General features: G+C 49.6%; 1 protein-coding gene across 1 annotated transcript in view; it reads left to right on the top strand.

The window, feature by feature from the left end:
• The window catches only part of sp7 (Sp7 transcription factor), a 3694-nt gene extending 280 nt beyond the window's left edge, over positions 1-3414 (top strand). The window contains exon 2 of the mRNA XM_029652510.2: positions 1784-3414. Coding sequence (XP_029508370.1) covers positions 1784-3136 — 1353 coding nt within the window. The 3' untranslated portion in view covers positions 3137-3414. The remainder of the gene's footprint in view (positions 1-1783) is intronic.
• The last annotated feature ends 11586 nt before the right edge of the window (positions 3415-15000 follow it).

The following is a 15000-nucleotide window of genomic DNA, read 5'->3' as shown; positions in this document are numbered from 1 at the left end:
CAAACGGAGAAAGAACGGGTTGCACTGTTGACATTTGACCGTGTGCTTTCATAAAACAAGATTTGATTGTGGTAAAATATGTAGTCTAAAATATGTAGTCTAAAATATGTAGTCTAAAATATGATATTTGTCTCTCCGTCTGTCAGAAACGATGTGCGTAACTGAACCTCCGGACTAAAAGTATACCATAGCCTATGTCATTTATATTGGGTTTTATCCAAAACATAAAAAAAAGGGTATGTACTTTAACGCATATTAATGGCATGTATTCTATAGTCAGCATCAGTCCAAGACCAATATGCTACGCTAGCCGACATACCCAATCAGAAGTTACCTTTACACCCGTTGGTTATCATAACAAACATATGAGTTTATATAAGAAATAAATGGGACTTCGAATGAGTGACTAACAGGTTAACATCAAATATAATTCATATAGAAAAGTGTGGTCTGACCTACTGATTGGTAGACAGACTGGATGAAATGGTATATGCCTGACAAATCAGTCCACAGCCAAATCAACACGGAACGCAATCTTTCGCCAAACCTCTCCCAATAAGAAGATGTTGGTACAGTAGACTTGGTTCCACTGCAATTACACAATCATTACATTTCCGCGGGTCATCAACACTATAACGCGGAGGACATACAAGTTAAAACGCAAGGGGGGGGGGGAGGTATTGAACAAAAAACGCATTACAGCCGCAGTTAACTCTTTATCTCTGTGATTGAGTGCAATTAACCTGGAAACAGGAGCCACAGCAACAGGATACGCTAAATCCACCGCAGGCGCTTCGCAGGCAGACGGAGGAAATCCACTCCTCAACTCAACCCCGGTGTGGTGCCTCCGGGTGCTAGCTGGTGATTAGGGACTTTGTTACTGCTTTAAGGACGAGACTAGAGGCCTTAAATGGTCTTGCGTGGAATAACTTGTATCAGCTGACAGTGTAGTGTAATTTAGGGAAAACGTACTTTCAGCAATAGAAGAAATCTCTGTCCATATACACGAGTAGACATAGACCTAATACGCATTGGCTAGGTCCACCACATGCTGAAATATCAGTCTACAAGTCGTATGACTTAATGTGCACTATACAACTTTGGCTGGCTCTTGTCCTGAGATGCGCGTGTAAATTGGATATTGGAGCAAATCTCCTGTTGATTTGACCTGCGCGTTTGTCCCACTTGACACGCTGATCTCAAATTATAGGATTAAGGCCATGTAGCCTAATGCACGACCTGCTCAATACGAGCTCTTCAAAGGTAGTTGCATTGTTGTTCGAATAATCTTAATCTGGTGATTGACACATCTTTATAAAATCTCATGTTAAGACAGGACAATGAGGAGAGAGTCAGTTTGTGGAAAAATGCGCCATTGTTGAAAGGGTATAAATAAATCAAACCGTTTCAGATGTCATGGTGACCATTCAGGACTAACATGTTTGGCAAGATTTCAACTGACAACAATACTGTTGCTGAGAACAATTTAGTTGACATAAATAGTGTTTTTAAATGTACATTATTCAGATACAGTTTGTCACATTTAATTCCTATTTTCCCTTTTTATTGAATTATTCTGTCTGTTTGCCGAAACAAGCAGGCATATATTTTCATCAACACAAATGTAATTTGAAATGAACTGAAACCAAAGTAAATCTCCTCTGTTCTGTGACCAATGTATAGGGGAAAGCAACAGCCTTCCATACTGTTGTGATTAGACACTGACAGAAGCAGCAGCAGCCATTTCCTCTGTCTGATCTCTCTTGTCTCATCTCCCTTCTAGGAGGAAGCTCGCTATGGTTCCAGTCCTCTTGCTATGCTAACCGCTACCTGCAACAAGTTTGGCAGCACCAGCCCGGTGAGGGACTCAGCCACCCCGGGCAAGGCGGGCCCCGGCAGCACCGCTACAGTCAAGAAGCAGTACACCATGAGCTCAGAGCTCCAGGGACAGAGAAACAGCAGAGGAGGAGGAGGGGGCATGGAGAACTCCTACACTGGTTCCTTCAGCTCAGCGGGTGGGTTACTCACACCCACTGGCAGCCCTCCTCCATCCTCTGGGGGGTATACGTCCGAGTACAACCCCTTCTCCCACTCCTTCCAGACCTCCATGTCCCAGGGCCAGGACCAGTCCCTGCTGGTGTCCAAGGCCCACGCCACGGCTGACTGCCTGACCAGCGTCTACACCTCCCTGGACATGACTCACCCCTACGGCTCCTGGTACAAGGCAGGCATCCACCCCGGCATCACCGCCGCCCCCTCCAACACCACATCCTCCTGGTGGGACGTCCACCCAAATACCAACTGGCTGAGTGCTGCCCAGCCCCAGTCCGACGGCCTCCAGGGCTCCCTCCAACCCGTCCCTCCCCAAGCCTCCCTCAGCCCCCAGCTGCCCAGCTACACCTCTGACTTCACCTCTCTGAACCCAGCTCAGTACCCCTCGGTGGGCCTGGGGTCCACATCACACCTCCTCCAGTCCTCCCAGCACATGCTGCCTCAGGACATGTACAAGCCCAAGCCGGTGTCTGGCGGGGGGCTGATGGAGAATCAGATGGGCCTGAAGCCTGCTGGTGGATCACGGGGTTACGGTGGGGGAACCACCACTGGCCGGTCAAACTGTGACTGTCCCAACTGCCAGGAGCTGGAACGGCTTGGAGCCTCGGCTGCATCCCTGAGGAAGAAGCCTGTTCATAGCTGCCACATCCCGGGCTGTGGGAAGGTCTATGGTAAAGCCTCGCATCTCAAGGCCCACCTCCGCTGGCACACTGGGGAGAGACCTTTCGTCTGCAACTGGCTGTTCTGCGGGAAACGTTTCACACGTTCCGACGAGCTGGAGAGGCACGTCCGCACGCACACCCGGGAGAAGAAGTTCACCTGCCTGCTGTGTAACAAGAGATTCACTCGCAGCGACCACCTCAGCAAGCACCAGAAGACCCACGCAGAGTCTGCCCTGCAGCAGGCCAAGACCGGGGAGGGAGAGGCCCAGGACCCCAGGAACAACGAGGAGACGGCAGACCCCAATAACCTCAACACGGCCGTGCAGAATAACAACGTCCCTAGTGAGACGACTACCAACGGAGAGGAGAAGACTGGCTCAGCCAACGGGGTAGAGAACAGCAGTGGACTGCTGGAGATTTAACTTCAGCGAATGTGTTGTGGTCTTATAGAGATGTTTTGTTCAGTTAGTGTGGCACCGTTGTGGTGCAAAGTTTACTATATATCTAAAAACAACCAGCATTATTTAGTATTTGTACATGCTGCCCACGCGTTTGACATTAATTGTCAAAGGATGCATTTGACATAGTTTGTAATGACTTTCAAGATAACTGGCCAGGCTGGTCGGGAAGTACCCATTCTGTGGACTTCACACACACACACACACACACACACACACACACACACACACACACACACACACACACACACACACACACACACACACACACACACACACACACACACACACACACACACACACACACCTCACACACAATTTCTTAATTTTCAGTAAAACAAACCACTAAATTCAATCTGTAAGATCAGAGGGGAAAAAACAAGAAGAAAATGTGTGTATCTAGTATGAGGGACGTAATGGAGCATTGCTTTGCTATGGTACATGATTGGCTCAGTAAGAACCAGTCTCTGATATTGGGTACGTCTTGTTTTGGGATTTGAGTCTGTGCGCTTCCTATCATGTCTTATTTAATTTTAGATTTACACAAATAATCTAATTTATGTTTTAAATTATAAGCATTAAAGATTATCGTGCATTTTTCAGGCAGTGCATTGTTGGATAATAATGGCAAAATAAAGCCGTTGATAATTTAGTAAATTAAGATTATTATTTTTTTCTTTTATTTATTGATTATAACCACGGTGATGTTGTTGGTGCTATCGTGTTTGAAGATGTATTTATAGATCTTGAAATGAATTGTTTCTGCTAACTATTTTCTACATAACTATTCTATTGTGAAGTCTGCACACCTGCCACGTTGACAGTGATGACGGCGTTCTCCTATAAGTACTTTATTGCTGTAATGTCAGGTGTGTTATTTTTCTGCCCTATTTCTAATTTGTTGATAAACTTTTTTTTCCAACTCGAATGAAAATGACACTTACAACAATAATATTAAGACACACCGATTAAATGAAGGTAGAAATCAGATGGTATATGTTCACGTCTTCAAAGAAAGTCCAAAGTTTATCACAGCAATGCATGATGGATATTTAGGATAATAAACTCCTGATATTTTGTGATTGAACTTCATGGAGAATATTAGTTGGAACTTTTGCAGGATGTGGAATGAGCTAAATGAGGAAACCGTAATTCAGCATGAGCTTGGTATAGGAGTATGTCTTCAGTGTCGTGACATGAAATGGTGCTTCAGTAAAAAAAAAAAAAAAAAGCTATTGACTTTGTTCATTGGTGTTACTTTTATTTTTCCAAACCTATAAGTCTCATCTCCCCACTTGATTCCATAAAGGTTTATCTTGCAGAGGTAGCAAGCAATCCCAAAAGTCTAAAGGATAAATACTACATAGACTTGACACGTTCAACTCTTCTCTTTGTCCTTCATCTCTCCCTACCTCTCTTCCTCCTTCATCTCTCCCTCCCTCTCTTCCTCCTTCATCTCTCCCTCCCTCTCTTCCTCCTTCATCTCTCCCTCCCTCTCTTCCTCCTTCTTCTCTCCCTCCCTCTCTTCCTCCTTCATCTCTCCCTCCTTCATCTCTCCCTCCCTCTCTTCTTCCTTCATTTCTCCTTCCCTCTATTCCTCCTTCATCTCTCCCTCCCTCTCTTCCTCCTTCACCTCTCCCTACCTCTCTTCCTCCTTCATCTCTCCCTCCCTCTCTTCCTCCATCTCTCCCTGCCTCTCTTCCTCCTTCATCTCTCCCTCCCTCTCTTCCTCCTTCATCTCTCCCTCCCTCTCTTCTTCCTTCATCTCTTCTTCCTCCATCTCTCCATCCCTCTCTTCCTCTTTAATCTCTCCATCCCTCTCTTCCTCTTTCATCTCTCCATCCCTCTCCTCCTCTTTCACCTCTCCATCCCTCTCTTCCTCTTTCACCTCTCCATCCCTCTCTTCCTCTTTCATCTCTCCATCCCTCTCTTCCTCTTTCATCTCTCCATCCCTCTCTTCCTCTTTCATCTCTCCATCCCTCTATTCCTCTTTCATCTTTCCATCCCTCTCTTCCTCTTTCATCTCTCCATCCCTCCCTCCTCTAAAAGCCCCCTCTCCCTCCCTCTCTTCCTCTTTCATCTCTCCATCCCTCTCTTCCTCTTTCATCTCTCCATCCCTCTCTCCTCTAAAATCCCCCTCTCCCTCCCTCTCTTCCTCTTTCATCTCTCCATCCCTCTCTTCCTCTTTCATCTCTCCATCCCCCACTCCTCTAAAATCTCTCTCTCTCTCTCTCTCTCTCTCTCTCTCTCGTCATATTCTTACTGTATTCCGTCCAACTTGCTCTTCTTGCCTCCCTCTTAACCAAAATACCTTCATTATCTTCTTGCCTCCCTCTCAACCAAAATACCTTCATTATCTTCTTGCCTCCCTCTTAACCAAAATACCTTCATTATCTTCTTGCCTCCCTCTCAACCAAAATACCTTCATTATCTTCTTGCCTCCCTCTCAACCAAAATACCTTCATTATCTTCTTGCCTCCCTCTCAACCAAAATACCTTCATTATCTTCTTGTCTCCCTCTTAACCAAAATACCTTCATTATCTTCTTGTCTCCCTCTTAACCAAAATACCTTCATTATCTTCTTGTCTCCCTCTTAACCAAAATACCTTCATTATCTTCTTGTCTCCCTCTCAACCAAAATACCTTCATTATCTTCTTGCTTATCTTCTTGCCTCCCTCTCAACCAAAATACCTTCATTATCTTCTTGCCTCCCTCTCAACCAAAATACCTTCATTATCTTCTTGCCTCCCTCTCAACCAAAATACCTTCATTATCTTCTTGCCTCCCTCTCAACCAAAATACCTTCATTATCTTCTTGCGGGCGGCACAAACAAAGCGATCGACTGAGATGAACTCTCTGGTCGGTCGACACAATTACCCTTTTGACAGTGCCACTGTAGTTACCCCACTGTAGTTACGCCACTGTAGTTACCCCACTGTAGTTACCCCACTGTAGTTACCCCACTGTAGTTACCTCACTGTAGTTACCCCACTGTAGTTACTCCACTGTAGTTACCCCACTGTAGTTACCCCACTGTAGTTACCTCACTGTAGTTACCTCACTGTAGTTACCCCACTGTAGTTACCCCACAGTAGTTACACCGCTGTAGTTACCCCACTGTAGTTACACCGCTGTAGTTACCCCACTGTAGTTACACCACTGTAGTTACCCCACTGTAGTTACCCCACTGTAGTTACACCTGAGACAATCAGGCCCCTCTCCAGCCTCACATAGTTAATTAGACCCAGCTATGGTCTAGTAAAGTGAAGGAAGGAGGAAAGAGGGATGGAGGGAAGGAGTGGAAAGAGTGAAGGGGGAAGGAGGGAGGGAGGGAGGGAGGGAGGGAAGGAGGGAAGGGGGTAGAAGTGAAGGGGGAGAGGGGAGGAGGGAATGGGGGAAGGAGGGGCAAGGGGGGAAGGAGGGGAAGAAGAGAACGGGGTAGAAGTGACAGGGGGAGAGGGGAGGGAGGGAATGGGGGAAGGAGGGGCAAGGGGGAAGGAGGGGAAGAAGAGAACGGGGGTAGAAGTGACAGGGGGAGAGGGGAGGAGGGAATGGGGGAAGGAGGGAAAGGGGGAAGGAGGGGAAGAAGAGAACGGGGGTAGAAGTGACAGGGGGAGAGGGGAGGAGGGAATGGAGGAAGGAGGGGCAAGGGGGGGAAGGAGGGGAAGAAGAGAACGGGGGTAGAAGTGACAGGGGGAGAGGGGAGGAGGGAATGGGGAAGGAGGGGCAGGGGGGAAGGAGGGGAAGAAGAGAACGGGGGTAGAAGTGACAGGGGGAGAGGGGAGGAGGGAATGGAGGAAGGAGGGGAAAGGGGGAAGGAGGGGAAGAAGAGAACGGGGGTAGAAGTGAAGGGGGAGAGGGGAGGAGGGAATGGGGGAAGGAGGGGAAGAAGAGAACAGGGGTAGAAGTGACAGGGGGAGAGGGGAGGAGGGATGGAGGGGCAGTAATTACATGATTTGCTGAGGGAGGTGCTCACACAAAAGTCTTCCATTAAATGTAGAGAGAGACGCCTGGAAAGACTCCTGGACGGTGTGGGCTGACAGAAGGGACTCCAGCCTAAACACTTTGGAAGAGTTTGTGCATATAGAGTGATGACATTTTGTAACGCTTTTGTTAGTTTTGGCCTTCTGTTTTGTTCCCGGCTTTTCGGGCACACAACATTTTTTTCTAAAGGTCAGATGAAGTTGGAGAGCCGAAGTCTACGCCCCTTCGTCCGTGATTGGTCAACTGTAGGGATTCTTCAATAAAGTCTACGCCCCTTCGTCCGTGATTGGTCAACTGTAGGGATTCTTCAATAAAGTATATGTTGTCATTCAACGAGAGACGACTAGTTTTGTGTATACTAGCTATGCCGTCTCAAAATGGACAAACAGTACTATTAGTCAGAGGAGAGGACCTGTCTCAAGGTATGGTTTACTGAGGTTTAGTCAGAGGAGTGGACCTGTCTCAAGGTATGGTTTACTGAGGTTTAGTCAGAGGAGAGGACCTGTCTAAAGGTATGGTTTACTGAGGTTTAGTCAGAGGAGAGGAGAGGACCTGTCTAAAGGTATGGTTTACTGAGGTTTAGTCAGAGGAGAGGACCTGTCTCAAGGTATGGTTTACTGAGGTTTAGTTAGAGGAGAGGACCCGTCTCAAGGTATGGTTTACTGAGGTTTAGTCAGAGGAGAGGACCTGTCTAAAGGTATGGTTTACTGAGGTTTAGTCAGAGGAGAGGACCTGTCTAAAGGTATGGTTTACTGAGGTTTAGTCAGAGGAGAGGAGAGGACCTGTCTAAAGGTATGGTTTACTGAGGTTTAGTTAGAGGAGAGGAGAGGACCTGTCTAAAGGTATGGTTTACTGAGGTTTAGTCAGAGGAGAGGAGAGGACCTGTCTAAAGGTATGGTTTACTGAGGTTTAGTCAGAGGAGTGGACCTGTCTAAAGGTATGGTTTACTGAGGTTTAGTCAGAGGAGAGGACCTGTCTCAAGGTATGGTTTACTGAGGTTTAGTCAGAGGAGAGGACCTGTCTCAAGGTATGGTTTACTGAGGTTTAGTTAGAGGAGAGGAGAGGACCTGTCTCAAGGTATGGTTTACTGAGGTTTAGTTAGAGGAGAGGAGAGGACCTGTCTAAAGGTATGGTTTACTGAGGTTTAGTCAGAGGAGAGGACCTGTCTCAAGGTATGGTTTACTGAGGTTTAGTTAGAGGAGAGGACCTGTCTCAAGGTATGGTTTACTGAGGTTTAGTCAGAGGAGAGGACCTGTCTCAAGGTATGGTTTACTGAGGTTTAGTCAGAGGAGAGGACCTGTCTCAAGGTATGGTTTACTGAGGTTTAGTTAGAGGAGAGGAGAGGACCTGTCTAAAGGTATGGTTTACTGAGGTTTAGTCAGAGGAGAGGACCTGTCTCAAGGTATGGTTTACTGAGGTTTAGTTAGAGGAGAGGAGAGGACCTGTCTAAAGGTATGGTTTACAGAGGTTTAGTCAGAGGAGAGGAGAGGACCTGTCTCAAGGTATGGTTTACTGAGGTTTAGTCAGAGGAGAGGAGTGGACCTGTCTCAAGGTATGGTTTACTGAGGTTTAGTCAGAGGAGAGGACGTGTCCCAAGGTATGGTTTACTGAGGTTTAGTTAGAGGAGAGGAGTGGACCTGTCTCAAGGTATGGTTTACTGAGGTTTAGTCAGAGGAGTGGACCTGTCTCAAGGTATGGTTTACTGAGGTTTAGTTAGAGGAGAGGAGTGGACCTGTCTCAAGGTATGGTTTACTGAGGTTTAGTTAGAGGAGAGGACCTGTCTCAAGGTATGGTTTACTGAGGTTTAGTCAGAGGAGAGGACGTGTCCCAAGGTATGGTTTACTGAGGTTTAGTTAGAGGAGAGGAGTGGACCTGTCTCAAGGTATGGTTTACTGAGGTTTAGTCAGAGGAGTGGACCTGTCTCAAGGTATGGTTTACTGAGGTTTAGTTAGAGGAGAGGAGTGGACCTGTCTCAAGGTATGGTTTACTGAGGTTTAGTTAGAGGAGAGGAGTGGACCTGTCTCAAGGTATGGTTTACTGAGGTTTAGTCAGAGGAGAGGACATGTCCCAAGGTATGGTTTACTGAGGTTTAGTTAGAGGAGAGGACGTGTCCCAAGGTATGGTTTACTGAGGTTTAGTTAGAGGAGAGGACCTGTCTAAAGGTATGGTTTACTGAGGTTTAGTCAGAGGAGAGGACCTGTCTAAAGGTATGGTTTACTGAGGTTTAGTCAGAGGAGAGGACCTGTCTCAAGGTATGGTTTACTGAGGTTTAGTCAGAGGAGAGGACCTGTCTCAAGGTATGGTTTACTGAGGTTTAGTCAGAGGAGAGGACCTGTCTCAAGGTATGGTTTACTGAGGTTTAGTCAGAGGAGAGGACCTGTCTCAAGGTATGGTTTACTGAGGTTTAGTCTAGTGTAGCTAGCTTATAATTGGCCCCAGTCAAGAGTGGGGTTTGGGGGCTAAAACAGGTGTAGAGAGTGATTGGAAGCCTGAGGAACATGGATATTAGCGTTGTTGATAAAAAAAGCTACTAAATACCTTTTCTTTAGTAAAGAAATTAAGGATAATACGGGTGGTTGACGAGAAAATATACAAAGTGGCAAAAATAGCTTGTTTACATTTTTCCCTCTAATGATTTAGAATGGTAAAGTTCACATAATGTCATAATCATTATGTACAGACGAAGGACATCCATCGTTCAAACAACGAAACATTACATTACAGAACACAGTACAGAGTGGCTTCACTAAAGGATTTCAAACCTGCCCCCCCCTCCCTCTCCCTACCCACCAGAGACTGTCCTGTTCTCCTAACCCCTCCCCCTCCCTACCCACCAGAGACTGTCCTGTTCTCCTAACCCCTCCCCTCCCTACCCACCAGAGACTGTCCTGTTCTCCTAACCCCTCCCTCTCCCTACCCACCAGAGACTGTCCTGTTCTCTCCCTAGACTCCTCCCCTCCCCCTACCCACCAGAGACTGTCCTGTTCTCCTAACCCCTCCCCCTCCCTACCCACCAGAGACTGTCCTGTTCTCCTAACCCCTCCCCCTCCCTACCCACCAGAGACTGTCCTGTTCTCTTAACCCCTCCCCCTCCCTACCCACCAGAGACTGTCCTGTTCTCCTAACCCCTCCCCTCCCTACCCATCAGAGACTGTCCTGTTCTCCCTACCCTAGACTGTCCTGTTCTCCCCAACCCCTCCTCCCTACCCTCAGAGACCCCTCCTAACCCCCCTCCCTACCCACCAGAGACACTCCTGTCCTCCTAACCCTCTACGATAACCCCCACCCACCAGAGACACTCCTGTCCTGCGCTCTTCCAGGAAGGAGAGGGGGGTTGAGGAGTAGGGAGAGGGGGGTAGAGGATGGGGAGAGGGGGAGAGGCGTGGAGAGGCTGGGGAGAGGGGGTAGAGGAGGAGGGATGGGGGTAGAGGAGGAGGGAGAGGGGGGTAGAGGGGGGATGGGGTGGAGTAGAGGATGGGGAGAGGCGTGGAGAGGATGGGAGGAGGGGGTAGAGGAGGAGGGAGAGGGGGGTAGAGGGGGATGGGGTGGGGTTGAGGGGTCAGAGGGGTCAGTAGCTTGTACTACTGATGTTTTGCTCCCTGTTTCATATAGCAACCCCAGCCAGCTAGCACAGCAACAGTGGTGATGGTAACCTTAACCTTTTGACTTTTTCATTTCAAAACCTAGGAAGCTTCGAATAAGGACATAAAAATATAAATATATTCTTTAACGGACAGCAGGCGATACACTGAGAATCTGGTCAAATTGTAACACAGGGTTCCTCGACTGGCAGCCCGTGGGTGCTTTTACTTTTTATCTACCCCCTACCCACTCTACATTACCCCCTACCCCCTCCCCACTCTACATTACCCCCTACCCCTACCCACTCTACATTACCCCTACCCCCTCCCCACCCTACATTACCCCCTACCCCCTCCCCACTCTATATCACCCCCTACCCCCTACCCACTCTACATTACCCCCTACCCCCTCCCCACTCTACATTACCCCCTACCCCCTACCCACTCTACATTACCCCCTACCCCCTCCCCACTCTATATGACCCCCTACCCCCTCCCCACTCTATATGACCCCCTACCCCCTCCACACTCTACATTACCCCCTACCCCCTCCCACTCTACATTACCCCCTACCCCCTCCCCACTCTACATTACCCCCTACCCCCTCCCCACTCTACATTACCCCCTACCCCCTCCCCACTCTATATCACCCCTACCCCCTGCCCACTCTACCTTACCCCCTACCCCCTACCCCCTCCCCACTCTTCATTACCCCATACCCCCTCACCACTCTACATTACCCCTACCCCCTCCCCACTCTACATGACCCCTACCCCCTCCCCACTCTACATTACCTAATCCCCTCCCCACTCTACCTTACCCCCTCCCCACTCTACATTACCCCTACCCCCTCCCCACTCTACATGACCCCCTACCCCCTCCCCACTCTACATTACCTACTCCCCTCCCCACTCTACCTTACCCCTACCCCTCCCCACTCTACATTACCCCCTCCCCACTCTACCTTACCCCCTACCCCCTGCCCACTCTACATTACCCCCTACCCCCTCCCCACTCTACATTACCCCCTACCCCCTCCCCACTCTACATTACCCCCTACCCCCTCCCCACTCTATATCACCCCCTACCCCCTGCCCACTCTACCTTACCCCCTACCCCTACCCCCTCCCCACTCTACATTACCCCATACCCCCTCACCACTCTACATTACCCCTACCCCCTCCCCACTCTACATGACCCCTACCCCCTCCCCACTCTACATTACCTACTCCCCTCCCCACTCTACCTTACCCCTACCCCCTCCCCACTCTACATTACCCCCTCCCCACTCTACCTTACCCCCTACCCCCTGCCCACTCTACATTACCCCCTACCCCTCCCCACTCTACATTACCCCCTACCCCTTCCCCACTCTACATTATCCCCTCCCCCTCCCCACTCTACATGACCTCCTACCCGCTCCCACTCTACCTTACCCCTACCCCCTCCCCACCCTACATTACCCCCTACCCCCTCCCCACTCTACATTACCCCCTCCCCCCCCCATCTTCATTACCTCCTACCCCCTCCCCACTCTACATTACCCCCTACCCCCCCCCACTCTACCTTACCCCTACCCCCTTACCCCCTCCCCTCCCCACTCTACCTTACCCCCTACCCACTCTACCTTACCCCCTACACCCTACCCCCTCTCCACTCTACCTTACCCCCTACCCCTACCCCCTACCCCTTCCCCTACCCTCTACCCCCTCTCCACTCTACCTTACCCCCTACCCCCTACCCCTGCCCCTACCCCCTCCCCACTCTACCTTACCCCCTACCCCCTTACCCCCTACCCCCTACCCCTTCCCCCTAACCCCTAACCCCTAACCCCTACCCCCTCCCCACTCTACATTACCCCCTACCCCCTCCCCACTCTACATTAACCCCTACCCCCTCCCCACCCTACATTACCCCCTACCCCCTCCCCACTCTACATTACCCCTCCCTCCCCCTCCCCCTCTTCATTACCTCCTACCCCCTCCCCACTCTACATTACCCCCTACCCCCTCCCCACTCTACATTACCCCTACCCCTCCCCACTCTACGTTACCCCCTCCCCACTCTACATGACCCCTCCCCAGCCTACATTACCCCCTACCCCCTCCCCCATCCCCACTCTACCTTACCCCCTACCCCCTTACCCCTCCCCTTCCCACTCTACCTTACCCCTACCCCCTTACCCCCCTCCCTCCCCACTCTACCTTACCCCCTACCCACTCTAACTTACCCCTACCCCCTACCCCTTCCCCTACCCCTACCCCCTCTCCACTCTACCTTACCCCCTACCCCCTACCCCTTCCCCTACCCCCTACCCCCTCTTCACTATACCTTACCCCCTACCCCCTACCCCTTCCCCTACCCCCTACCCCCTCTCCACTCTACCTTACCCCCTACCCCCTACCCCCTACCCCTTCCCCTACCCTCTACCCCCTCTCCACTCTACCTTACCCCCTACCCCCTACCCCTTCCCCTACCCCCTCCCCACTCTACCTTACCCCCTACCCCTTACCCCTACCCCCTACCCCTTCCCCTACCCCCTAACCCCTAACCACTAACCCCTACCCCTACCCCTACCCCCTCTCCACTCTACCTTACCCCCTACCCCCTAACCTCTACCCCCTAACCCCTACCCCCTAACCCCTACCCCCTACCCCCTCTCCACTCTACCTTACCCCCTACCCCCTACCCCTTCCCCCACCCCTACCCCTCCCCACTCTACCTTACCCCCTACCCCTTACCCCTACCCCTTCCCCTTCCCCTACCCCCTAACCCCTCCCCACTCTACCCCTTACCCCCTACCCCCTTACCCCTACCCCCTTACCCCTACCCCTGATAAACCATCATTACCAGCCAGATCAGTTGAATAACCTCACCGGGCCTGATAAACCATCATTACCAGCCAGATCAGTTGAATAACCTCACTGGGCCTGATAAACCATCATTACCAGCCAGATCAGTTGAATAACCTCACCGGGCCTGATAAACCATCATTACCAGCCAGATCAGTTGAATAACCTCACTGGGCCTGATAAACCATCATTACCAGCCAGATCAGTTGAATAACCTCACCGGGCCTGATAAACCATCATTACCGGCCAGATCAGTTGAATAACCTCACCGGGCCTGATAAACCATCATTACCGGCCAGATCAGTTGAATAACCTCACCAGGCCTGATAAACCATCATTACCAGCCAGATCAGTTGAATAACCTCACCGGGCCTGATAAACCATCATTACCAGCCAGATCAGTTGAATAACCTCACCGGGCCTGATAAACCATCATTACCAGCCAGATCAGGTCAGTCTGATAGAGTTTCCCCTTGTACCTCTGGCACTGTTTTCTTGCATATGCAAATGAATCGGTCCTGTGCACCTTTATCTTTGCCTGGCTGAATAGCTGCTGAGACAATGGAGATTACTGACAAAGCTAAGGGGCTGTGGAGTGGAGCAGAGCTTCCCCAATCCCTTGGTGTAATAGGGACAGGGGCATTAGACACAGGACAAAGGCACAGGTGTCTGCAGGTGTGACTATGGTCTGGCCACAGTGCTGGAGGCTGGGGAGAGAGGGGGAGAGGGGGGGGAGGAGTGGAGAATGTTGACAGCACGCCCACGGGCTCAGCAACCAGGCAATAGTTAAAACCAAGATAAGACCTGAGAGATTGAAGATAGAAGGGTTAAAGAGAGAGGTAGAGGTCAGGAAGATGGATAGATGTAATTAAAATTGGAAAAGAAGACATTCAGTTTGGAGGGAAAAGATCGATATCCAGACCCACTTCAGTTTTATTACCTTACAAACACGTAAGAGTTCTGGTTGAAAGTACCTCTATACCAACATACCAACGCCATTGTTTCCATAGCAACTCTCATCATGCTCAAGAATATTTACCAGCCAATCATAGAACACTGTCCTTAGACCGAGTTTTGTCCTTAGACTGAGTTTTGTCCTTAGACTGAGTTATATTGGGCTATACTAAAGAGATGAACCAAACGCACCACTAAATGAGACCGTTCTGTTTATAGGAACTGTGGGTAGGTTGTGGGTGACTCCGTGCCCCTTTAAAAAGATAATATGCTTCCCATTTAATGTCCTCCGGATGACAAATTGCTTCCAGGGGAAAAGCTAAGTTAAGAAAATTACATCTGACACTTAAAAAGGCATACTCCTTCAACGTAATTATTTTATATTCAGAATTCAGTTAGTTACTGAACTAATCGGCAGTTACTTCATTTCGTCATAGACGATAATGTGTATTTC

This window comes from Oncorhynchus nerka, linkage group LG15 (assembly GCF_034236695.1).
Source record: "Oncorhynchus nerka isolate Pitt River linkage group LG15, Oner_Uvic_2.0, whole genome shotgun sequence".
In the NCBI taxonomy this organism is placed as follows: Eukaryota; Metazoa; Chordata; class Actinopteri; order Salmoniformes; family Salmonidae; genus Oncorhynchus; species Oncorhynchus nerka.
This window is presented reverse-complemented; position numbering and strand designations above follow the sequence as displayed.